The sequence below is a fragment of the Tyto alba genome, unplaced genomic scaffold (genome assembly GCF_018691265.1).
Source record: "Tyto alba isolate M040663 unplaced genomic scaffold, T.alba_DEE_v4.0 Super-Scaffold_10, whole genome shotgun sequence".
Classification (NCBI taxonomy): Eukaryota; Metazoa; Chordata; class Aves; order Strigiformes; family Tytonidae; genus Tyto; species Tyto alba.
In genome coordinates, this window is record NW_024881262.1 from 10,853,780 (window position 1) to 10,879,576 (window position 25,797).

At 42.4% G+C, this 25,797-nt stretch overlaps 1 protein-coding gene across 2 annotated transcripts; it reads left to right on the forward strand.

Annotated features, from left to right (window-relative positions):
• Nucleotides 1-541: 541 nt before the first annotated feature.
• On the forward strand, nucleotides 542-25,797 carry SENP5 (SUMO specific peptidase 5). Of its 2 annotated transcripts, none has more exons than XM_042794076.1 (10): nucleotides 542-607; nucleotides 7,005-8,584; nucleotides 12,014-12,119; nucleotides 12,269-12,416; nucleotides 13,048-13,095; nucleotides 15,027-15,104; nucleotides 17,805-17,942; nucleotides 19,638-19,721; nucleotides 21,684-21,734; nucleotides 21,825-25,797. In XM_042794076.1, the coding sequence occupies exons 2-10, from the start codon at nucleotides 7,627-7,629 to the stop codon at nucleotides 21,933-21,935; spliced, it is 1,722 nt and encodes a 573-aa protein (XP_042650010.1). In that variant the 5' UTR covers nucleotides 542-607; nucleotides 7,005-7,626; the 3' UTR covers nucleotides 21,936-25,797. The 2 variants fall into 2 exon arrangements, with proteins under 2 accessions (XP_042650010.1, XP_042650017.1); XM_042794083.1 differs by having other exon boundaries at nucleotides 558-607; nucleotides 7,005-8,242.

Consider the following 25,797-nt stretch of genomic DNA (forward strand, 5'->3'; position numbering starts at 1 on the left):
AGGCCGGAGCGACGCCAGTCATTTTTAAAATTGGGTGGTTTTTTTTTTCTTTTTTTTTTTTTGAAAAAAACCCACATCGATATATCGAGATATCAGTTAATGGTTTATTTTAAAAAGTCAGGCTGTTTTTATTATTATTATTATTATTATTATTATTATTATTATTATTATTATTATTATTATTATTTAAATGCCTCGTTTCTGTGGCCATCGCTAGCGTGCAGCCGCAGGGTCCCCTCAGCCGCGGAAGGGGCGGGCGGGATCCGCTGCCGAGGGCCAAGGGCAGCGGGAAAGGTCCGTGTCACCTTCCCGCATCCCCGCCCCGGGGGCGCGTCGCTCGGGCCTCCCGGAGGAGACGGGAGAAGGGCAGGAGGGGGCGGCGGGAGGGACGGGCAGGGCGGAGCAGCCCCGGCCTTGCCCCGCCGGCCCGGCCCGGCCCCGCTGCCGGGCGCAGGCGCGCTGCCCCGCCGGCCGCTGCCCCCCCCCGCCCCGTCGCAGGGCTGACGCGGCGGCGCCGGCGCAGCGCGCTGCGGGCCGGCGTGCGGCGGGGGGCGGAGCGCGGCCCCGGCGGCGGCCGGGATGAGGCGGGCGGCGCCGGCGGGCAGAGGTGAGGCGAGGCGGGGGGCGGCGGGCGGCCCGCGGCGGCGGCGGCGGGCGGCGGGCGCGGCTCCGCCCAGGGCTCGGCCCCGCCAGCGCGGGGCAGCGCGGCCTGCGCGGCGGCCGCCGGGCCTCCCCCCGCCGCTGCCGGGCGGGGAGCGGGAGGCAGCGCCCGCTTCTCTCGGCCCGGCCCCGGCGGCGGGCGGGGGCCGCTGCGCTGCCCTCCCGGCCCTCGGTCCCTGGCGCTGTCTCTGGGCTGACGCGAACGGGGGCGCCGGGCAAAAATCCTGGGGCGGTGCGGAGTCGTTCGCTGCCAGGCTCTCCTGGGGAGATTCTGCAGAACTAGAAGACTGGGAGAGTTGACGGAGCTGGGCGGCTGTAGAGAGGCATTTCCAGTTGTTGCAAGAAATTTATATATAGATTTTTTTTTTTTTCTCCATCATTGGGCTCTCAGACCTACTTCTATGCCCCCAAGTTGTTTGTTGTTCACAGAAACTCCCAGCCTCTTCATTGTGTAAGCAGAGAGCTTATCTGCTCCAGTGCTGTTTGCTCTTCCCAACTGGGCTGTGCCGGTCAGGCAGGGATGGGGAGCTCCACGTGGGTGGCTGTCACAGGTAGGGTGCTGAATCGTGGGGCAGGAACAGCGCAGCTGTGCTCCTCAGCTAAGGACTGGGTTTAACTGGTGTGCTCTCTCTATAGCCATCTCCAAACTAGACTTCTTCTAGCCCAGACTTCTAGCTCAGAAAAGCATATTACCCTTGGTAATAGCCTCACCTTTACTTATCTACACGTGTGTCACTAACACAAGTAGAGAAGTCATCTTTTTTCAAAGCAGCAGGAGTATGTGTTTAATACTTGTGAAAATATACTGTTTGTTAAGGAAAGTCTTGGGGAAAACACCAGGGAGGTCCTAGACCCCAGACATGTGCAAAGACCTCAACTGAAATTTCAGTTTCTGTTCCCTTCACAGGGCTTGGTCAGCAAAGTTTGATAGGCTTTGTTTCAGCTACTTCCGTGCTTCTGCCTTGCAGAGGTATTCAGGAAGGAAGGGACAAAGCTTGAGTGACATTTCATTAAAATCAGTCTAAAGCCGGAAGATTAAAAAACATTTATGTCCTTATGCCTTACTTATATAAAAGTAACTTTGCGTTCTTTAATCTAGAAATTTTTCTCTTTCATCACTCTGATTTGTGACAGTATTTCTCTTAAATGCAATTTTATCTGATATACGTATCTCCACTAATCTAGTTTGGCCTAAAGGAGGATGTTTCCTTAAGTAAATTATAATCATCTTGACAGAAATAAATGTAGCGGATGTGTAGTCAGCTGTGTGAGACTGAGTTAGTTCCCAAAAGCTCTAGTTGAGAGAAGGGAAGAGACCAAAGTAACAGCAAGAGTGTAAGGCTTGCAGTGTGATAACTGAGGTCATCAGCAGTGCACCCTGACGTGCTCCCATGAGTTGCTAACTTTGGACTTCGGCCATTTCAGTATGGTCTTGTGTTAATACATTATGTTTTGTCAAAGTGTGTTTCCCTAAGGCTTGTTTCACCTCTGGGACAAAATGCTTGATTAACAGTTCACAGAACAGTGCTGGGCAGGTCAGAAAAGAAAGCAAAAAGGAAATATTTCCCAGTGCCGTGAACCTGTGTTACTTCTGCATGTGCTGACTGAATCATGTCAGACTTCCTGACCGTATTAGTTTAGTTCTGGCCACACGGTGGTTTGGAGAGAGACACCCTTCCCCAGCTTCCTCTCTCTCTTTCCAATTTTGGATTCCGGTTGGGGGAGGGAGGGCATCTTCTTCCAAGGCCGTTTCTTTATTTGCATTGCTGGTGCTCTTCAAAACAAGCTTCTTTTATATTTTGAATAGCAATATTAGAATCTGGGCAGCCTGGGGAAAGCCAGTAACAACATAAGAGTGTCCTGGTTTTGTCTGGGATAGAGCTAGTTTTTCTTCTTAGTAGGCAGAATAGTGCTGTGTTTTGGAATCAGTATGGGATTTGGTATGAGAAGAATGTCAATAACACACTGATGTTTTTAGTTGTTGCTAAGAAATCAAACACGTTTAAACTTACCATGTCCTGCTAGTGTGCAGGTACACAAGAAGCTGGGAGAGAAGATAGCCAGAGAAATGGACCCAGATTGGCTAAAGGGATATTCCGTACCACAGAATGTCATGTTCGGTATATAAACTGGGGGGAGTTGGCTGGGACGGGTGGATTGCTCAGTAGGTGGTGAGGAATTGCATTGTGCATCATTTGTCTTTTCTTGGGTTTTATTTCTCTCTCTTTTTGTTATATTCATTTTCATTAAAATGACTATTATCATATCTTATTACTATTATTGATATTATATTTTATTTTAGTTATTAAACTGCTCTCATCTCAACCCACAAGATTCACTTTTTTTTGATTCTCCTCCCCATCCCACTGGGACAGGGGAGAAGTAAGCGAGCGGCTGTGTGGTGCCATTAGTTGCTGCCTGGGGTTAAACCATGACAAAGAGTTAGCAGGTGAGCTGTATTTGAATTAATCACCAGCTGCATGTGCCTCTTGATCTGCTGGCCACCTGGATGCAGCCCTGGATGGCTTTTGGTGATCTAGGGATCAAGTAGCTGCACTGCTGCCATGCTAAGGTTTGGTTCTACATGTGCAAGGACAAAAGGTTTCTGTGGTCTGACACTTCAGGTGCCAGCTAGAAACCTTTGATCGGAGCCCTGTCAGCAGCATTGGCTGGGACAGCCTTTCTCATTTCTGTGCTTTTCAGATAAAACCTGGCCTCTTTAAACCTGCCAAAAATAAATAGGACTGCCAAGGATTAATTAGTGGTTAAACTGTAACAGGCTTAAAATTGGTGAAAGATGTGAATGTATAGTGTCTTTTCCAGTACTTAATTTCACGGAAGCTGCAATCATGCAAGTTGCAAATGGCTGAGGTGCTAATTGCTATAAGGGAAATATAGCGTGTATCTGTGCTGAATTTGTTACTCAGTAAAGGATCAAGGGCCTCACATTCCTCCATTCCTCATGTGGAGGTGTTCAGTGAATTTTAGGCCAGCTTTATGTTAAATTGATAAAAAGTCATGCTTGCTTGTGACTTAGCAGAGCTCTTGGGATAAGTCTCCATTCTGAAAACTGTGTGGCGCTCAAATATGTTTTTAAAAGCCTAGAGTACAAAGCAAATTTATAACCAGATTCTGCCATTAGTACAGAGCTGTAGCAGCTCAGGGTTGTCTTTATCCAGTGCAAAAGAGATTGTGCTTTTTAATATTTAATCATTTGCAGATGGTATGCCAAACAGCTGAAGGAGTAAGGACAAATGGCAGTAAATTTCTTTCACTTACGGTCTTTGGCAAGTGAACTTCTTGGACCTTTCTGGGTTGAAGATTTTGCTGGTGTAGTCTTGGCAGCATCCCTGTGCAGTGGAGGTGTGGCTTGTACTAGCCAAATTATTCTCTTAATGGTGCAAGTTCCTCAACTTCAGAGGCTTTTTGTCTGTGTCAGTGTATGGAGTGAAGATGTGACTTTCTCTTCAAGTTCTTAAACTTTAGGGTGGTGCATACTTTATTTTTGGTCTTACATTGCTCACTTCAGTTCCTTTTCTAGCAGTGTACTTTTAAGCTGTTCTTTTGCCTTGCTGATTTATGTTGCCAAGGAAAACCAGTAATACTCTTGTAGCACTGATGGAAAATAAGTTCTTCAAGCAGCAACTTTAATTAAATATTTGTGTATGGATTAGCTTTTGTCACTCTAAGTAATACTGCTATTAGAAAAGCGAACTGTTTCAGCTCCTAGGACTGGGATTAACTGCTCCTTGGAGACCTTTGCTTTAAAGGGATCCAGACTCAAAATTGACTGGGAGAGGAGAGGGCAGGAAAGGTTTGCTTGGATTAAATGGCTTAAACTTTTTTCCCCATTTTAAGAAGAAACTTTTTTGTACAGAAAAAACTTTCTATGTGGAGAAATTGGTATGTGCATTAGACAAACATGAAGTATTTTTTAATCCTGCACATTATAGTGTGAAGCAATTTTTAATGATCTAAGCTAAAAATGAAACAGAAAAACAGGTGGGTAGAACAACTTTCCTAAGATCTTCCTTTGTTGCAGTTTAAGAAGCTGGATTTCATGACACCAGCGTGCAAATGAGCCATGATGCAATTGACTGCTTTGAAACTGTGGCACCACTCTTGTCTCTCAGTTCAGGTTTGCCTCAGGTTCTTTTTGTTGTCAGGACTTATCTTTGCTAGATTCTAGTTCAGTATTTTTCCCACTGTGATCATTAGTTCAGTCTGCCATGGGTGAAACAATGGCAGCTGTAGGCGTTTCAGCTCCTGCGCAGTCGGTGACTGTTCAGAAAAACAGCAGTGGCTCAGCCTTCTTCCACGTCTGCGGCAGTGCCTGTGGAGGGGAGGCTCCTTGTGGGACTTTGCTATGAGAGAGCAAGGAGAAAATCGATGTCTCCAAATCGCTCAGGAGTGTTCTTAAAAACCAGCAGGTATATTGCACAGTTACTGGGGGCATAGTGCTGAGACTCAGAAGCCGCGACACCATTACCCGCACACGCGATGCTCTTCCCAGAGTACCCACGATTCGCCCTGTTGGCAGAAGCCCCTTGTATACATACACGGCTCTGTTGAGAATGCTGCAGTTCTGCCGGGTTGGTTTGTTTTACCTGGATAGAAGTGTGGCTGGGGTAAGCTGTCCTAGCAAGACTGTGGTTTGGCTGATGTTTACTGGGGCCATTCAAGGAATGTTTTCTAGGTACCATACACAATAGACAGACATGTAGAGCTTGTAGCATAAAAGCAGGCATAAACTGGATCTAGTGTAGAGAAATATGTACGTACTAAAAGAACGAGTATGAGAAAATTGGCATGATGAGATGTTATGTTCTTATTTTTATGATAGCTAAGTTGCATGGTGACTCGTGGAGAGTTACAAAAGATAGACCCTATTGCAGTGCTTATACTGTTAAGCTGCTCTGTCTTGCACATCTCAGTGAGGGGAGGTAACCAGGTTCCTTTCTAGGCTGCAGGTAGTGAACTCTGGAATGTTTTCTGTATGGTGAGAATACCTCACTCAAGTGCTGAATTATATTCTTCATCCCCTCTGCATTTATACTCCCCTCCCACTCCTTGACCAAAAAAAAAAAGCTGCCTGCTGTTTGTCTAAGATGAGTAGACTGAAAAATGCAGAAGAGCTTCTTAAGTCAGACTTTAAATACCTGTTTTTGCAGGTGCCAAGATTTCATATTTATGTTTAACATCCAATTGTTAATGTTTTATTTCCATTTATAAGGTCCTTTATTTTGGCTAAGCGTTGCCTGTGTGTAATGCTTGGGACAGGTGTGGCTAAGAGAAAATTTGTTGTAATAGTCCAAGTCAGAATCAGTTGGATAGAGGAAGGGGACAAAGTTCATTTCTGAATTTGAGAAAAAACCAAATTGTTGTAAAATGCAAGATGTAATGTACTTGGTGAAGCTGGGACAATTTACATGAAACATCCTATGTTGTGTGTGCAGCTGATGCCTTCCCCTTGTCTTTCTGGATTCTTCTACCTTTGAATTAATATTTTTAGTTATGTAGTGAAGATGAATAGATGTTACTATGCAGACTTTACACTCTTGTGTAGTCTTGGATACATCCTTATTGCACACTTTGAGGTGTAGGTTTTTAGTGGGGAAAGGGTTTTTAAAGGTGATTAACTCTGTCCTGCATTGATATTGCTTTGTTAATGCACAGATAAGCACTGATTATAGAAGCTGATGGTGGTGGTGTCACATGGAATGAGTTGTTACTGTAAATATAGAGGAACCACTTCAGAGTAAACTGTAATTTTTTATCTCGTCAGAAAATCAAAATTACCGTGGCAGTATGTGCATTGCTGTTCCTTTAAGGGAAAAAATTTGTGTGAGCGTGTGAAGTGCCTTCAGAGTACCTGCTGACATTAATTGCACAAGAATAAGCATTTGCTTTGTACAGTGCTGATGGAGTCAGGTACCTGCACACACTTGTTGACTAACTTGGACTTCAAAGTTTTGTTTTTCAAAAGCCTTTTGAGACAACCTAGTTAACTGTGCTTGCTCTACAACATGGATATTGAGAGAGATTTAACCTCAGGCTAGAGAGTCAGAAATAAATATATAGGGAGTGTGGGCTGTATGGGGATTACCTGTTTATTGCTTTACCTCAAGGGAAGGTAAATGAGAAGAGCCTGTTTACACACTGAGCCATTGCAGCTATTGCTTCTTTTTCCTTTTGGTGCAATTGAGAATGTCCTAGGGAATGTGGGATTGTGTTTGGAGGATGGGTGGAATTTTATATAGGCATGTTGCCTGAGGAATGTGACTGAGTGTTTTGCTATTATGTTACAGTCCAGATAACTGAATTTATTTCCCTTATTCTTCCAGCTGTTTTCCAAGATCATAATGCAGCAGAAAAATGAAAAGCCACAGAAGACATTTGCTTTGGAAACGAAGTCAGTTGCTGGCCCAGTCTAGAAGATGGACCACTGGATTTGGGAAGCTCGGGAAATACTGCTTTCAAAAGCAATTTTTCCTAGCTAAGAAGAAAAGGCAGAGTACTCAACTAATTGTGAGCTTAAATCACAACAAACTGTACAGAAGACTGCAGTGCAAAAGGAAGGCACTTGAGCTCCAAAGCAGGTGGGCTTCTGATGTGCCTCTAAAGGTAAAAAGCTATCAAAAACCTTCTGCCAAACCTTACGGCTTTCCTTACAAAACTACTGAGAGCAAAAAGATCCTGTCCCTATCGCAAAACCGAAAGCCCATCTGGAGAAGCAGTAAGAAAACTCAACAATGAATCCATTCAGAGTGAAGATCCCTTGAATGAAGAATTTGAAACTGTAGCTATTCTTAATAGCATCTCTGGCAATATCCATTATGTCTCATGTGGTTCGCTGGATGGTGCTGCCTTACCTGTAAAGAAAGGTGGTTTTGTATATAGCGGGGAGAAGAGCAATAATGGTGAGGGCAACAGAGTCCTAATAGTTTTAAACAACTATAAAAGGAAATGCTGTTGCAAAGGGAGTGGAATGGAACTTGTGGCCCCTTGACAACTATACAGAGGTCCAAATTTAACCATCATACTGTAAAAAATAGATCTTTATTTATGATGCATAAGAAACTTTCTATGGTTAGGTTTCGGTATAGAATTATAAAATCCCCGGAACTTCAAGCAAGAGGCAAAACCTGCAAATTGAGAAAAATCAAGCCAAGGTGGGTGGAGAAAGTTACGAGGGACCATCAAGAGACGCTCCAGCGGGATTTTGAAAGTGGATTGTGTAACTGGCTTTCCTACTGGAAATCTAAAAGCAACTGTCTTTGGAACCGGTACAACTTATCAGATATGAACAATAATACACTCAAGTCTTTAGGTGAGGAGAGCGAAATCAGTGCGCCGGAGGTCTGCCGTACGCAGGATGCGTTACCGTGTGCTGAGCCGCGCTCTGAGGAGCCAGGATGCGGAGGGCAGGACGGCTGTGCGGATGCTGTCCCACCAGAACCACATGCTAGGGCTTCTCCGGAGGCAGAGACCTTGCACCAGGTGGAGACCAACGGGGCTCTGGCAGAGGATCATTGCTCTGACATTTTCGTCTCTGTGACAGGAAAAGAAATTGCTGTTTCAGGTCAAGATGAAGCAGAATCTAATGAGGTTATGGGTGTAGATGAAATGATACTGTTGCAATCCTCCTTGCAGGATTCTGATGTCAGTGATAATTTTGCAAATGGACCTTTATGCATGGAGCTGACACGAAATGAGGACAGCTCTAACCAAATGGAAGTAGAGGGCTCCTTAAACCTGGACATTTTTAGTGCAAAGTTACTAGATCACCCTTACTGTAAAAGTCCTCTTGAGGAGCCTTTGCCAGAAAGCACAGGACTAAAATCAGGAACTCGGAAGGGAGGCAAAAGGAGCAGTCAGAAAGCTTCCCGGGTGGCTGACGAGCAGTTGGCAACGTGGCTTTGTGGTATACCTTTTACATATCTTAGGGCTTCCAGGAGTTCCTAAAGACTGCTGGATGTATTGTGGAGTTGATATGTTGCATTAATTCCTTTATTAAAATGGTTTCTTGTGAATTGTAAAGGGTGCTTAGCGTAACACTTAATGAAGTGAGTCTGCAAAGAGGAGAGCTGCATGAAGGCAGGACAAATCAATGCTTATTTGACAAGCTGTTTCGGGAGATAGTTGAATTATGCCTCTGCTTTTGTTTTAGAGCATATAGTGTAATTTGTTTGGGATCTTTGTGGAAAATTGTTGATAGACATTTTAAATGTCTTTTATCCTGTGGTTTCAAAAGATGATACGGGGTTAAAACGTCCAATTTTTTAGACGGTTGACAATTATTACTCCTAACTTGGTTTCTGAAAATCCTTAGTGTTCTAGTACTTTCTTTCATCCTTATTCTCTCTTCTCTTGCTCTGTCTTAGACTGAAACTAGATTGCTTAATGAATCTCAGGTTTTAAAAGCCAAATATTGTTCATTGTCACTGAGTTTTCTCTACAGTTGTTCATAAAGTAGGCTTAATGAATGTTATTAGACAATATTTTTTAAAAAGGCAAGACTAGTCTTAGCAAAGGTTCAGCAAAAAGTCTGGGATTTTTTTACTTAATGCTGAGCATGCAGTATTTGATAGTCTCTCTAAAGAGGACCATGGTAAAAATAGTAATCGGTGTCTTATTTGTGTATAGCAGCATACTATACACATAGTAAGGAGCAGTAAGCTAACATGTTGTGACACCTAGTACCATTAATATGTTCAAGTTAACAGTATTCTGATAACTGAAGTCTTCCCTTGGAAAAATTGGCTTCATGGATTTGCATAAACCTGAAGATGGTGTCAACTAGTGTTAAAAGAATCGTTTGAAGTATGACATGCTCAGATTTTTCTGCCCACTTTTTGTTCCTTAAATTTTGCAATGGACTCTAAAGCAAAACGTGAAGGTGACACTGAACCTCGAGAGATGGTTTAGCTTTCTACATCCATAACCACAAGTTAGTGTGGGATGTATTTCTCTACGACTGGCTTTACATGGTCCAGTGAGGACCAGGTGCTGTGTGGGAAATTGAGAGAAACTGTGGTACCACAGTGAACAGACCACTTCTGCAATGGAGTTTTAAAGTTTGTCCAACGGAAAAAGGGGTGTAGTCCTGTAATAGTCAAGAACCAAGACTGTGTCAAGGTGGCAAAGGTTAGTTTTATGGTCTGATAGGCAGTCACGTTCTTGTGCATGGGAGGCCTGAATAACTTAAAAAATACAATTAAAAAGACAGACAGCAAATGCACTAAACTTTCCCACACTTAAAAATTTTAAGAGAATTCTTACCTAGCTTCTGCAAGAAAGTAGGTGAGACCAGTTTCCATTTTTCTTCAGAGCTGAGGGTTCCTCTCGGGATTAAAGCCAAATCTGCACTACATACATATTCATACTGATAGTATAGCACTTCTGAGTTTTCTCAGATGAAAAGCTCTAAAAAATAATTTTAATTTTGGTACAACTGTGTGCATGAGTTCTTGTCTGTTTAGGAGTGTTGTTAATAATTAACTGCATCCTAAAAGATCCTGTTAACCTGAAAAGAGTTCCTAGGGTAGATGCGTGAAGGAGATGTAAGTGTTAGGGATGCTCTCAGGTTTTGAATTTCTCTGCAGCAGCTGAACTCAGATGTTAATGGGCTGCAATATTTAGTGCATTCTGATGTGCTATTAGGTATCAAACAGAGCTCCATGGTAAATCCTGTTCATGATGGGTGTCTGATCTTGCACCAGGTCTGAACTTTGTGTTTTCCTCAAGTTACTCAGTTACACCAGCCCAAGTGAGGTCAGAGTCTAGCTGGAAGTTTCCTGGATCTCTGCTGTTGTTAGTTGTAACCATGAGAACAATTCTTCCTCTGTGTGTATGAATAAAAAACTTTAAAAAATTTTATATATTAAAAGAGAATAAGGTAGGCTTATAAGCTCCATGTATTGTCTATCTAGACTTCTAGCCAGAGTGAGAAATAGCCTCCCTGTCACAATCTACTAAGATGTAAGGGGTAAAAGTTGTTAGGCAAGTGTTTGGCAAAATTACGAAGAAGGTTATCTTCCCATGAAGAATGATTCCTTGTTGCCTGACCTCGCTTTTCAATCCTCCCTTCCTTCTGTCACACATCCAGGTGTACTTCTTGCTATATCTTCAATGTTTTCCTTGGCTCTTTGTGTTTTGTTCTTCGTATCTCTCCTTTTTTTTATTCTTACTGCTGTTTTTCTGACACTTTTTTCTGTCAAGTGTTTCTCTCATCTTGCTTCTTCCCATCCTGATCTTTAAAACTTTCCAGGAAATATTGTCAAAGCCTTACAAAGCTAAGCACTGAACATACACTGCACTGTCCAGTGATGCTCTCTGCCATCACAACCCAGCCTGAGAAGAGTCCTGGAGTCTGGGTTAGTGCAATTTCCCTGGACTCTGATCTCAGATCCAGCTTTCTATATACAGAACACATGTTTTCTGCTGCATTTGAAAATTCATTTTCAGAAAGCTAGACAAATGGGTCTTTTTTCTCTTATTCACTAGCAAGTGTTGAAATCCTGTTTTCTATTTTCTTTCATTCTCAAAGTGGTTTTGGATGCTTGGGTGGGATTTATGTCTCCAGCATTCCAGTCTTGTGTCTGAGGAAAAAAAAAAAAAAAATCTATTTCCTAGGTTTTTTTAATTTCTCCAGCATTCATCTCTTCGCTATTTCCTAGTTAATATCTTTTGTTTCTGGTGTTATGGTTGCCCGGTGCTTTCCCAGGCAATGGCGGGCTGACGTGGCTGGCCATGTCACCTTAAATGCCATCCCTGGGATACAAGGGTAAATGAGTTAAACTTGCTGAGAATCTGTCTGGTGTCTTTTCCGTTCACTATGGTGACAGCAGAGGAACTGGACAGACGGCAAACACTCTACCAGCCAAAGCTGCTTACGTTTGAGGAGAGTCATTCTGCATACTGTAAGAATAAGATGCTGGGTTTTCAATGAAAACTGTTGCAGAAACTGATGGCTTTTCCTGTTGCACTAAAATTGTTTAAGATGCTAATTGAAATAGGCAGGGGGATGGAGTCTCATCATAGCACTGGTATAATCAGTTTGATGTAGATATGTGTATGTATGGCAAGAATGGGGTCTGATTTTTCCTGCAAAGCTGAGTGATCAGATTCCTGCTTTTTTATTTTTGTCCTCCTTCCCCTACCCCCGTGTTTATCTAATGTTGCCAATTTCAGCTTAGTTTTCTTAAATATGTACTGCCATGTGTGGTGCTGTGTGTTGTTTGGGTGCAGAATGATTGCTGCTTGTACTTGGAAGAAATGACTGCTTTATTGGACTAGTGAACTCGGAAGGTTTTTATATGTTTGCACTTTCATTTTTCTGGTATATTTAAAGGATTCCTAGATGAAGTTATGAAGAAATATGGCAGTTTAGTACCACTCTGTGAAAAAGATGTCATGGGAAGATTAAAAGAAGTCTTTAATGAAGATTTTTCCCATAGGTGTGTAGCAGTATCAAATTCTAGACTTTGTAAAGGATGAATTTCTTGCATTGATACTTGCATATTCCACATCTAACACCTAGCAGAACAGAAGTTCATTTGATGTGACCTTGACTTACTTTTTTTCTACCTTTTCAATCCTGTTTTAGAAAACCTTTTATCACCAGGGAAATCATGAAGTATCGGGAAAAACATCCAAAACCCTCCACTTGCAATTTCCGGGTCTTCTATAATAAGCACATGCTAGATATGGATGATTTAGCTACCCTGGAAGGCCAGAACTGGCTGAATGACCAGGTCAGAGATGCTTGGTGTTTATGTACTTCCTTATCCCTTTTTAGCCCATTTATTATTAGGCTATTAGTTGTTCACCTTCTGCTATGTTATAGGAGGACTATCCTTACACTTGAGAAGTAAAAGAAGGGGTGAGCAACTTTTACAATGCCAGGTGCAGTAATAGTGGTTACAAGTCTGGAAAATGGGAGGTGTCACAACTAAACTGCTTCCTTTTGAAGAAATTATGTTGCACTAATTTGAGAAAATAGTGGCTACCCATATAGGTTTTAGCGTCTTCCCCCATCCCCAGGCTTGAGCAGATTACAAGAACAGCAGAGTGAAACAGCAGACTGTGGCCCACAGCCAAAAAACCAATAAGGCTGCAGTGCCCAGGGCATGCACTAGTAGACTTAAATTGAATTAAACTGCATTTCAGATTGAGGCAGACTTCAAGCAGCCAGTTACTGTCTCTCTCTGGGACAACCACTATTAGTTCCAGAGTGCTTGTCCTTCAGACTACAGCAAAATGTTACTATAATTGGTCACCTCCTTATTGCTGTTTTAAGTGTGAAGGGTCCAGTGTTTTATGGGAACTTGTGAATTTGGGTTTTATAAAATTATTCTGTACATATTCAAATATTTACTCTTACAGATAATTAACATGTATGGTGAACTCGTAATGGATGCAGTCCCTGAAAAGGTGAGGGTTTTTGTTATTTTACAAATGTACCTGATGAGAGATTGAGAGGGAAGAGTGACACATTGAGTATTATGGATACAGAAGAAACATTTATCTCAATGATGTTCTGAGTGGTTCCATTATAATTTGTTGCTATCTGCAGATCAAATTTTCTTCATTTCCTGTGCTAAAATACAGTTTTCAGTGCTGTTGCTCTTGTTTCAGGAACTTAATGGATTAGCTCTGCAGGTGGTCTCTGTGGCAGCCTGATGTTACTGATGTACCTGTAGAAGACCAGTACCCTGATTTTGCCCAGACCACTCTCCTTTCTCCCCTAGAGGTTTCTGTCACCAGCTTATCTGCTTCTAAAGTGCTTTATCCATGCCCTTGCTCACCAGTCTGGCATTTCAGCTGAATTTTCTGAAGATGGATTTCTGCTGGGATGACAAACCACGAATGGTAGCATCTGAACCATGCACATGTGCTGCTTGCACTCACCCACCCGCCCACCTCACAGCTGTGGGGGCTGTAACAGCTCAAACTGCATCAGCTGCCTGCCTGGTGAATGTGAATTGATGCAGAGCTGCTTGGTTACACGGCAGTATTGACGCTGCAGGACTCTGGTTTGTGCATCCTCAACAGCATGCTTACTGCTTTCCAACTGCAGTGTCTAACTGTTGGTGGCAGTAGAAAAAAAGAAAGGAAAAAAAATAATAATCAAGAAAACAATCCTCCCCCTCTGTGACTAAATTTGCAGCAATGGCAATTATAAAAAGCCATCTGTTTACTAGTACAGCCGAACAATTTTCAGGTGAGACCACGAAGGAAGAACCAAAGCCGTTTTTAGATGAGCTCTGCAGAACCTAACTCTTAAAATCTTCAAGCTCAGAAGAAAGAGCGTTGTTGCTTTGATTGGTGGTGATGGTGATTCTTCATTAGTATTCTCTGTACTTCCTGAGTGTGTGCTAAGGTTGTGGTATTGGAGATTGTATCTGTTTGCTTGTGTCTGCTTTTTCTTCACAGTGCATAATTGAAATCCTCATGGGAGATTTTGTGCTGGTACCTCAGAAAGTGGTTTTGAAGTCTGTTGGCATAGCTAATGGGTGTTAGACTGTGTTTTCAGATGCTGAATTTTCAAACTTTTTTTTTTTTAAGTAATAACTCAAGCTTTCTACCACCTCTACGCTAGCAGAATTATTAAAAACAGATGTTGCAGATTGCCATTTGTATTAATCTGTTCCTGTAATTGCAAGAAGCTAAGCACAGGGAATAATAGTATTAACCTGGAGCTACATAATTTCTTTTTTTTACCATAGGCCTACATTTTTTTGTCATAAATGTAGGTTTTCAGTTACAAAATGGATGTGCTATAACTTAAAAATGCTTTTAAATAGCAGAATATTGTTTTTTGTCTGGAGCTGGTCATAGTAGTTGAATACAAATGACCGTGTTGTTAGATTAAATCTCGGAACTCTTTTGATCAATTCTTTTTTTTTTTTTTTTTTTTTTTATCTCAGAGCTTTCAACAACTAAAAACGGAAGTTATTCCCTTCTCTACCTCCCCCACACTTTACCAGTCCAGTGTTTTCTTTCTCAGTTCCTGTAAAGAGCAACAAAAACTGTAACTCCTTATCCTGGTGGTTTTCTCCTAAATCCACTCCCAACAGAAAATTAAACATGATATACCTGGAGATACAAAAGTATAAATATAAATGCTGTAGTGGCTCACATCATATATTATAGGGAAATAAGGCTTGCTTTATTTGCTTGCTGAAGAACAGCAATAGTTCAAGCTTGGAAAAGACTATGTTTGTCCCTACTGGGGTTCTATTTCTAAACCTGCATTAAATATTGCCTCATTACAAGTTATTTTGTATAAATTATCCTGGGGGAAAGGGAATGGCTGCACATGAAGATTTCTGTGTTCATTCCTCCTCTCTCTCTTTTTTTAGGTTCATTTCTTTAACAGCTTTTTTCATAGACAGCTCGTAACCAAAGGATATAATGGGGTAAAACGATGGACTAAAAAGGTATCCTTTAACTCCATGTCATCAGTGCTCTGGTTCTTTTGGGCTGGGCTGAATCACTAACTTGAAATTGGGTTACAATGTGTTATCTGCAAAGGATGGGTTTGCAAAGGAGCTATACAAAGTGGGGAGAGGTTAACAGAGAAATAGTAGGGTGGGACTATTCAAGTTAGTATGTTTATGCTGTGAAAATGTACTTTGAATGGCTTCATCTTCAGTGGTAGGTTATCTCTTTGTGTATGTTCATGCAAGCTGTTAATTTATCTGCAAGAAATGTCTCTTACTGCTCCTGACTGTGCCAGGTACACTAATCTACAGGAGAGCAGACTTAATTCTGCTTCTTCCTTTTATCTCAAACTGGGATTGTTTGATAAAATCCAATTGTTACTCCTGAGTAACACATACAGGTACTAAGCAGAAAGCAGAAATTAGAGACCCATAGTTAATAAGCCGAACTGTTATCCACATGACAAGGTTAGAATTCATCTTGCTTTCCAGAACCCATACCAGATCATGGGCTGTGGTATTTTCTGAGGCAGATAATACAAAGGGCAGTGCTCTCTTTTTTTCTGTGAACATTTGTCCTTTCTAATATGGGAGATGAGGCAAGACTAATCAAGGACCATGTTTGAATGTATGATCTTTCTGCAGAAGCACTTAAATAGCACATATCTGTGAAATGCTAGAGCTGAACTCATTATCTAAGTATAAAATCTATTCGTATAATTTATTAAAATCTCTTTAAAGAAAGACTGAATATTGGTGTTTAATGTTCCCAGATTTTTTTTTAAAAAAATGTTCTTTTTCTTCAGCAACTCAAGTTCTTCAAAAAACCCCAAAGTGAAGGTAGATTCTGAAAGCAGAACCTCTATTCCTGTTGTTGCTGAGGGGGGACCAGATGAGAGCAGGACAGTTGTTTAGGCATTTACACTTAAATTTCTGAAGAATCTCTAAAGCTTGAGAACTGTAAAGAATGAGAACCAAGCAGTTTCTATTGGAAGGATTCAGTAGACTGCTTTGTCCTGCAACATGCAATGAAGGGGAACTTGTTTCTGCTTTTTGAACACACCAGAGTATTGTACCTGGCTTTATAAATGTGCTTTCCTGGGATACAGGAAGCCAGGGCCTAGAAGGACATGCTCTTCTGTGTCTAGCTGCAGGGGTTTCAAAGCTTCTGTTTGTGTCTGTCCCTTCTGGCCACGGATCAGATTGGCACTCCTGCTCTTGATCCACTGTCATGTCAGCTAGCTGACTCTGCGCTGTCTCAGTGAAGCAAATCTAGGTTGCCGCTGTTTTTTCTGCACATCAGATCTTAATTAAAGACCCTTCCTGCTTTTGGCTGCCTCTTTCCGCTCTTCTGCTACAGGTTTGCAGGCCTGCAGCAATCCCACAGCTGGGGTCACATAAGGACCCTTGAGTTTAGCATGGCTCTGCTATGCTGGACATCGCAGGAGGTGTAGTTCATTTATCTTATTCCAGTTATCCTTTGTGGACTCAGCTTGCTGCTGGCTGACATCTCTTTGCTTCTCTCCAAGAATGATGGATCGTTGTGTAGTGGGCGTGCTGTAATCTGGTCAGGAAGCAGTTTCTGCAGGTGGGAGCAGGGATCATCGATGCTTGTGACAATCAAAGTACTGTTGTGAGCAAGGCTCAGATGATAACTGCTGTGAATGTTCAGACCTTTTTGTGTCTTCAGCTTCCCACTGTTACTCAAAAAATATACTTTTCTTTCCGACAAACGACCTGCCTTTACCAGTAGTGCAGCAATTATGTACTGTTCAAATTGCACAGTTCTTAAAAAAAAAAAAAAAAAGGCAAGCAGCATAGAAATCTTCCCACAGGATGAGTTCATTTGGTTCAGTATTCTATTTTTGCGTATTTTCTGGACTCTACCACCAAAAACCCAGCAATTAGACACCCATTTCAAGAGGAGCTGGGAAAAGAAAGATCATGAAAGGCCCTGGCTTGGCTGGCTTCCAAAAGCATAAGGGCTCATCTGCCACACAGACACCGGGGGTGTTGTATCTGATCTACTTGTTCTGTACTTTTAGACCTTCTCTCTTGTTTGCTTGCCTGTGACCACAGTACATCTGCTACAAAGTGAAGTTCAAGAAAGGATGAATCTGCTCTGCCTTCGCCCCCTCCTTTTCTCTGTTCACCAAAGCATCGTGCACTCCTTCTGCCTTCCTCTGACAAGTCACAGAGCCTGTGTTATGGCAGAGGGAGTCAAACTGCACCAGTTTGCTGGTTTTGTGGGGTGTTTGTAACCACAACTGCTTCATCTGTCACCTATCCATAGTGCAGCTCTGAGAAATCTGTGGTGCTTACACTGCAGGAGTGTCATTACTGAAGATACGTAGCTAACCCAAATTGAGGCTCGATTTGTATTACCATCATTACTTAAGAAATTCCACTTCAACACAGATGTTAAAGTGCAGTGTGAGCAGGATTTTGCTACAAATACACTGGTAACTAACTGGTACTATACAATGCTCCTTAGCCACTTTCTAGACTGTAACTATTTTTGTGCCTGCTAGTAAGTTGTTTATGAGATAAACATGAAGAATGTGGTGAAAGAGTGGAGGGGCAAAAGAAGACTTCAGTTATGGGGTGGTGGAGAGGAGACTTAGATACAATTAAGCTCTTGCTTTGCTGTGTTCTACCTGTGGGATAGTCTCTAATGTATATTGTTCTTCTTGCCAGGTGGACTTGTTCAAAAAGACTCTCTTGTTAATTCCTATTCACCTGGAAGTCCACTGGTCCCTCATTACTGTGAACATCCCCAGTCGAATTATTTCGTTTTATGATTCTCAAGGCATTCATTTTAAGTTTTGTGTAGAGGTAAGAGTGACAGCTGTGTCTGCAAAGTTTGAACTGTTTTCTTAAACAAACACTACCCCCTCTTTTTCTGTTCAGCCTTAAACTTTAAATGCAGTGTGTCTGTTGTTGTTCTGCCGTGTATGAAATGAGAATCAGCTTGTCCTGCTGAGGAGTCTGAAGCAGAGACCTTGAGGATCACACCAGAGCTGGGAGCTGAGGTCAGATTGCCTATTGCCTAATTAGCCTGACCGTGTAATCGGCACACCTTTTGTGGCTCTGTCTTGCCACTCCCACAAAAAGCAGGGGCTCAAAACCAAGTGCAATAGGGGAGCAGACTAGCCAAAAGGAAAGTAAAGGCAGTTCTTTCAACTGTTAAGGGAATGTGTTTAGGAAATGATAAATTGTGGTGCTTTCTGCAGGAGGTTTCTTGGGTGAGAGAACAGGACTGAAGATGCTGTAGTGCTGCCCAGTGGGGTTTACGTGTTCCTGTGCTATTAACAGCACGTTGCCTTTTTCCTCTGTCTGCATTGTTATGGGGTGTGTACCTCTGACTATAACCCGGCAACCTTTCGAAACTGCAACCTGAACGCTGGACTTAAATTATCAGCCTTCCTGTTAAAAAGCAGCCAGAAAATTTTTGCTGTGACTAGCAAATTGTAATGACCCTCTTACAAAAGCTAATTTTGTCAACCTAATTGCTTGCTTGATGCAGCAGCCCTCTGCTTTTAACTGTGTGTAGTTGTTGGCTTGCAGAAGAGTAGTAATTATTGTACCCAGGAGAGTTCCCAGCTAGGACTTGTGAATGAAGATACTAGTTTCCTGTTGGCATTTACTGAGGATGAAGCTAATGTTTGTTCTGGGAGTGAGAGACCTCTTGCTCTCCAGCTTCTGAACTTGCAGCATAAACCAGGAGTCCCTCTCAGCAGCCCTATAATCTCTCCTGCAGTCTTGCAGTGTGGCTTCTCCATCCTGCTTCAGGCAAGGCATTTGCACTTAAATGTCTCACAAACATGAGACACTTATTCCTGCCCTTTGTAGGGGAAGGGGGGCCAATACCCAAAATTCCACTGTGATCCACCCACTAAGGTGAATGTTAGTGTGCTGGAGTGTGTTTAAATTGTGCTACAAACCACCAGCCTGTTTACAGAGAAGTAGAAGGATTTACTTAACCCAAGACCATAGGCTCATTTGTCTTGCTTCCTTCTCTTTGCTTGTGTCAGACTACTTTTTCCTGTATGCCACTAAAACTCTCCCTGGAGCTTTGTTGATTAGCTGCAGAACTCAAAGTGTTTTCTGTTGAGAATCAGGCAGAAAAACGCTATCATATCTAATGGGGGACCTAATAAGGGTCTTGGTGTCAGCCAAGTAAGCCAGGAGAGAACACGTGCCAATCTGCACTGTGTGTCTGCATGTCTGAGATCACTCTGACTGTGCCTGAGTGCCACAGCTAGTCTAGTATTAAGCATACCAGCGCATGGTGGGGCTGAGCTTTAGCTCCCCTTGATAGATCACAATGAGACTTGGTGGTGGAAGGCACAGTACCCACCAGAGCTCATAATTTCTTTACCTCTAGATCTGAGCTCAGCTCCTAATACTTAATGCTCACCTGAAATTTGTCATCTTTGTTGAAAGGATACCAGCAAAGATGTCAATGTCTCTCTCCTATTCTTAGCTGGTGAATAATACTGTTGCCTTTTTTTCCTTTCCTTTTTAAAGAACATTCGAAAGTATTTGCTGACTGAAGCAAAAGAGAAGAATCGCCCCGAGTTTCTTCAGGGTTGGCAGACTTCTGTGACAAAGGTAAATGGCAACACTTTGAGCCCTCCAGTCTGACTTTCTGGGAGATTTTAGCAGGCTGCTTCTAAACCCGTGTATTTGTACAAGTAGTAAATTGTTTTATGCTGACCATGTGGAGGGTGCTAGGAGCAACACAGGTGGTTACACATGGGAATTAGAGCTCTGCTGCTCATTCAGCTCCCATTAGGTCTTTAATACTTTCTGCAAGTGATTTGGTGATCTGAGCCTAATCTCTGGACAATTAAATATCCGTGCAGCAAAACCTGTAGCTGGTGCCTGTGTTGGCACAAGGTCAAGGACTGAATGAGCTGGAGACTCAGCTTCCTTCTGAAAGGACTGTTCTAAACTGTGCCAAATGGATGGGACTTGGTGAGGGAGGGAACAGGCTGCTGCTGCCTATATTTTATATTTGCTATGGATAGAGGGCTTTAGTCTCCGGAGCTTGTTGTGCCACATTGCATTTGATCACAAGTAAACAAAGTCTGGCAACAATAAAAGGGAATAACTTGTGTGTAGTGTAAATGAGGGAATGTGATTTGCGTAGCCATCCCATAATGGCTCCAAAGATATAAAACGGGTCATTTCACACTAGACATATTCCCAGCAGCTCTCTCCTCACACAGGTTTATTTTTAGATGCTGATACAATGATTAAGTGATTCCTCTCTGCACTCATGCACACCCTGTGCAGCCAAAGGTTGTCCTCCTGCATTCTGTGAGGTAGAAGATATGGGAGTTGAGGAAAAAGGATTATTTTCCTCTTCAAGTGCCAGAGACATAGCAGCACTAGTGAGTGGGACTTTGTAGCTCCGCATATCAAAGTAGATCATGTTTGAAGAAATAAGGAAGGTTGAAAGTTATCATTTGAGACTGCCTTGCTCAGTCCTGTCACCTGATGATGTACCACTCTTCATGTTCTTTGAGACCCTTTGGTGAGGATGGGGGAGGAAAGCCACTGCTGGTAGCATGGATGCTGAGAGTAATCTTCCTCTAGGCCTGTGTGACTTTGCTGATACAGTTTGGTCCTGTGTAAAGCAGATAATGCTGTACAAACATTTATTTAAATTAATTGAGAAGCTGTTCTCTGTAGGTCACTAAAAGAAAATAAACTTGGAAGAAAGATTTGTAATTTGTTTTCTGTCCTACACTATATATTTTTCTAAATATAAGGTGTTATTCTAACAAGGTGTTGAGTGTCACCTTGCAAAACTTTGGATCAGAATAAGTAATTACAACTCCAGTTTCTAGTGTTGCAGAACATCTAGCTCTGAGAACAAGGTACCTGATCATTTTGCTGCATCTCCTTTTGGACTTATGGCAGGACTGTCCTGGTTTGGGCTGGAATAGAGTTAATGTTTCTTTTTGGTAACTAGAATAGTGCTGTGTTTTGTGTTCAGCATTGAGTTTGGTATGAGAAGAATGCTGATAGCACTCTGATGTTTTTGACTGCTGCTGAGATTTCAAGAACTCTCCAACTCCTCATGTCTTGCCTGTGCACAAGAAGCGGGGAGGGAGCACGGCCAGAGCACCAGACCCAGACTGGCCAATGAAATATTCCATATCATGTAACATCGTTCTCACTATATGGAGGAGGGGCGGTCAGGAAGGGGCTCTCTCTCTCTCCCTTCCAGGATTGCGACTGTGGGATCTTGGTATTTCGGGATCACTAGCCAGGAACGGGCTGAGTATTGGTCAGCGGGTGGTGATCAATTGCATTGTGCATTGCCTGTTTATATTTTCTATTACTGTCATTGTTTTCATTTTATTAACATTATTACACTGTTTCTTTCTCAACCTGCAAGTCTCCCTTTACCCCTCCAGTTCCCTTCCCCGTTCCCAGGTGGGAGGAGAGGGTGGGTGAGCGGCTGCGGGGTGTTTGGCTGCCAGCAAGGCTCAAACCACGACAAGGACTTACAGAATAAAAGGATAAGTAAAGATCTAACATGCCTCTTCTTGTTTCTTTTAGTGCATTCCACAACAGAAAAATGACAGTGACTGTGGGGTTTTTGTGCTCCAGGTAAGAGTACTGCTTTTTAAAAATCAGTGGCCTGTATTGTTCATATAGTCAACGTGCTTTTTTTCAATCAAGCCTTTTCATTTTCCTCAGTACTGCAAGTGCCTCGCCTTAGACCAGCCTTTTCAGTTCTCCCAGGAAGATATGCCCCGAGTGAGAAAAAGGATTTACAAGGAGCTGTGTGAACGCCAGCTAATAGACTAATAAAATGCAGCCAACCTAATTTCTCTGGCATTTCTGACAAGTTGCAGCTGGTGTTTGTGTACTTGAATTTCTGAAAACTTCCGTGAATTTTGAGCGATTCTCAGCTGAGTGGTGTGGCCACTGTTGTTACCTCAATTTTTTGACAAGCTCTTTAACTGGCAGAACATAACAGAGCTGCCATAAAATATTCCTTATGTCAGTTTGGTTCTCTTATGTTCTTTCCTGTATTTAATATTTATTATCTCAGCATGCATATAGGCAAAGCATGCAACTAAAACCATAAAACTGTAGATTTGGTGCACCTTTGAGATGTAGCTAGAAATGACAAATACAGGTGATTTTTGTCTGGAAACATAAAGATGCATGATATGTTTTCTGATGCAATAATGCTTTGAATGTATCGAAACAAAAAAATCAATGCCATAAAAAGAACAGCTAGAACTTATTTGATAGTTCCATTGTCCCTGTTGTGGCTGTATAATACTGAATTACCACTTTTTAGGGTGGCTAAACTCATCTACAGATTTAATTTGTGGAGACCCCTTTTTTAAGTAGTTCAAGTTGCTAATAAAGTTTGTTCTGTTAACATTTATCCAGCTGTCATTATCAGCCTGTCCCTATAGATAAAAAGCAGCCTTTGCACAAATAAAGCTTCAGCACTTGTCTGTATAATAAAAAGTACAAAGGTGTTCAGTCAGTCAGATTGATGGTATGTTCCTATATGCTGCAGAAGTCGCCATGATGTGTGTATTAAGGAGAATTATAAAGCTGGCCCTGAAGAGTCACAGCTTAGATATTAAGATAAACTCCTTGGCTGTAACTGTTTAAATCTCAGATGACTTTAGCTCATTTTTCAGTTCCACAATATGCAGTGAAATGTACCATTTCAGCATCTCTCCCTTCAGCTCTGTCTTCAAATCAACTCCCTCCAAGCTTGTCGTGTTTAACCTCCCATTGGCTTTTGCCTTTGTTCAAATATAAATTAATTCATTTCTGCTGCATCTGCTGTTTGATTGTCTCAAACATCCCTGGTTTTGTTTGCATTCAGTAGCACCTCAGGGTCTGGTTGGGAATAATAGCACGTGTGGTGGGTGCTGTGCAGACACAAGATTTTGTCGCTCTGCTCCGGAGGGATGGGAGGCTGTGAGTCCAGCACTGAACTTTGCTGTGTTGCTGCACTGGGCAGGGATAAGTGAGAGCAGTGGATCTTGAGACTTTTGGGTTTTTGCCTTGATCTGTAAACTATGATGTACTCCTTGAAGAGAGCTGCTTTTGTTTGAAGAGACTGTTGTATGGGATTGCTACACCAGCAAATGTCTTCACTGTTTTTCTGCCAGATAAAGGAGTGAGCCCAGAGGAAAACTATTTTCAATGCTAAACATCATCTGCTGCACAGCTTCACTTTGTGTCTGTCCATAGCCCTGACCTCTGATGGAGGAAAACCACTTTGACTTCCCTGTCTTGCAAATTAATTCAGTCTTGAGCTAAACCAGGTGCAAATCCCTCCTAGATTACGGGAGGGAGCAGGGAGAAGTGAGGGGGTGCCAAATGCAGTCAGGCTGGGAGATGGAAGAGTGTGTACGCTGTGTTGTGCTAGAGAAGGGGGTCCTGCAGTATCCTTGTGTGTTCCCACTTCCCCTTGTTGGCAGCTGGCAAGGGCTGGCTTAATTTAGCAAGATAAGGAAGTCCTTAAGCACTTGGTTAGATAATTTAAACAAGGAACATACTGAATCAGAAAGAACCCTAAGACCCAGACTAGCTGAACATACACTTGCCCATCGTATAGCTCAGAGGACCCCACAGCAAATGGTTTCTTTGTGCTTCCCTAAAGCGTTACTGATATAAACAGCAGCACCTTCTTGGGGCAAGTGACTGTGAGTAGTGGAGCATGACTCCCTTGAAAATTGAAACTTGGGGATATAATTTCTTATCTGTTAGGGTAGAACATGAGCCAGTGCTGCCATTCTTGTCTTTTCTCCACACTGCTATCATGTGAATAGTCCAAATGCTACCCTGTGGTGGGACCAGCTGAACCGATCCAGGTTAAAACTAACTCAGCAAAAAGGCTGCTCTTAACCCAGAGGACAGAGGAGTTCTCACCTCTGTGTAGCTTGTCACTTGATGTGTATACCAGCATGAATAAAGAAGGAGAATTGGGTGGCCAGGAGGAGACATGAAGGCAGTGCCAGCTTTGAATGCATGCGAGTGAAGCTAGATCCTCAAGCAAGGCTCCCTGCAGAATGGGAGTGAAATGCAGAAAGGGAGCTGCATAAGCAAGTTGCCTTTACTTTCAGAACTTAAGCTGTTTGGTAGGGAAGCTTGAAAGGTGTGCTGTGACAGTGTACCAGCCTGGGAGACCCAGTGCCTCCAAGGAAGATCCTTATTTTTTGTGGAAGTTGCCTTGTTGATGGATATTTTTCATTGCATGGGAATGTGCTGGAGCACTGGGCCAGAGGTAGTCCTTTCCTGAAACTTGGTGCCTACTATTGGTTGGAAGGAATCCATCTTCCTCTACATGAGAGGTTGGGAGGAATTTTTATTCGTGATGCCTCAATCAGTGGCACCAGTAAAAGCATGGTATTTCTGTGAACTTTGTGTTTAACAGGAACATGGATGCTTTGAAGCAATTGCATATGTGTACCAGATCATTTGAGAGGAGGGGGGCTTGCATTTGAATCTGCTGCCTTGTGAACTGGGGAACAGGGTGGGGAAGGATGCATGTTGGAAAGCACTTCTTATGGGCTTTCTTGTCATCTAGAGGTTTGCTGACAAGTGTTCCAGTTGGTTACGGAACAGTACAGAGGAGTTGCACTTGAGTCTCCAGCTATGAATACACCAGTGAGGCCTCCGGAAAAAAAAAAAAAAAAAAAAATTAAAAAAAATCAGGAGGGGAAATTGAAAACAGAGCTAATGTAAGCAAAATATGTTGGTGCAGGGTTAAAATTAATCGCAGGCAGTCAGAATCTCAGACTCTGTAATGGTGTATCCTGTGAAACTGGACTAATTAACTCCTCCTTGAGAATGTCTTTGATGCCTTAAAGGAGATGGACTCCATAATCTGTAGTCATTTTACCAGTTCTTAAAACATTCAGAACTATGTAGAGTGTTTTTATTATGAAAGGCACATTTATGTGGATGTAGTTATGGCTGTTAGCAATTCCATTAATGTGATCTTCAGAATTTCATAAATCACTCTGAACTGGTTTGGCTGATGCTTAAATTTCACGACTTGTTCCGAAGAGATTGTCTCGCTGTGCTGATTTATACAAATAGTCCCGGAACTGGTGAAGCCTCCATCTTGTGTGTGACAAATTTAAGCCACCCGAGTTGTAATAAACCTTAAACACAATTAGAAATAAATTATTAGTTTCCATTTTGTTTGCTTTAATCTATAGTTTAAAATGACTGTGCAGCTGATCTAAATCAAAAAATGCAAAATGTAGCCTTGATTCTGCAAGGTGGAGATGCCTATTGCTGAGCTATTACATACTTGCAGAATGGAGGCTGGACCTTTGTGCTATCTAATACGCTGTTGCTCCATTCTTACCTGGCCCTCTTGAGTGTGAAGGTGGTATTTTGAATGTTTCACTTGCACTGATTGCCAAGCCAGACAGGCTTGCAAAGAGTTGCTGGCTTGTGTTGAATCTCTAGCATAACGCTTAATCTAGCTTTACTTTCTCAGAGTTTTGATTGGCATTATCTACTGTAGCATTTATTCAAGTTGATGTGAAAACTTAAATCTTGGGAAGTGATGTAGACTTAATTCCACTGAGCAACAACTGTGTTTTGTGGGTGTGTTCTTGCATCGAATGAAGCCCATGTTCCTGTGAAGTAATAAAATTGAGTTTTACCATAAACCCTA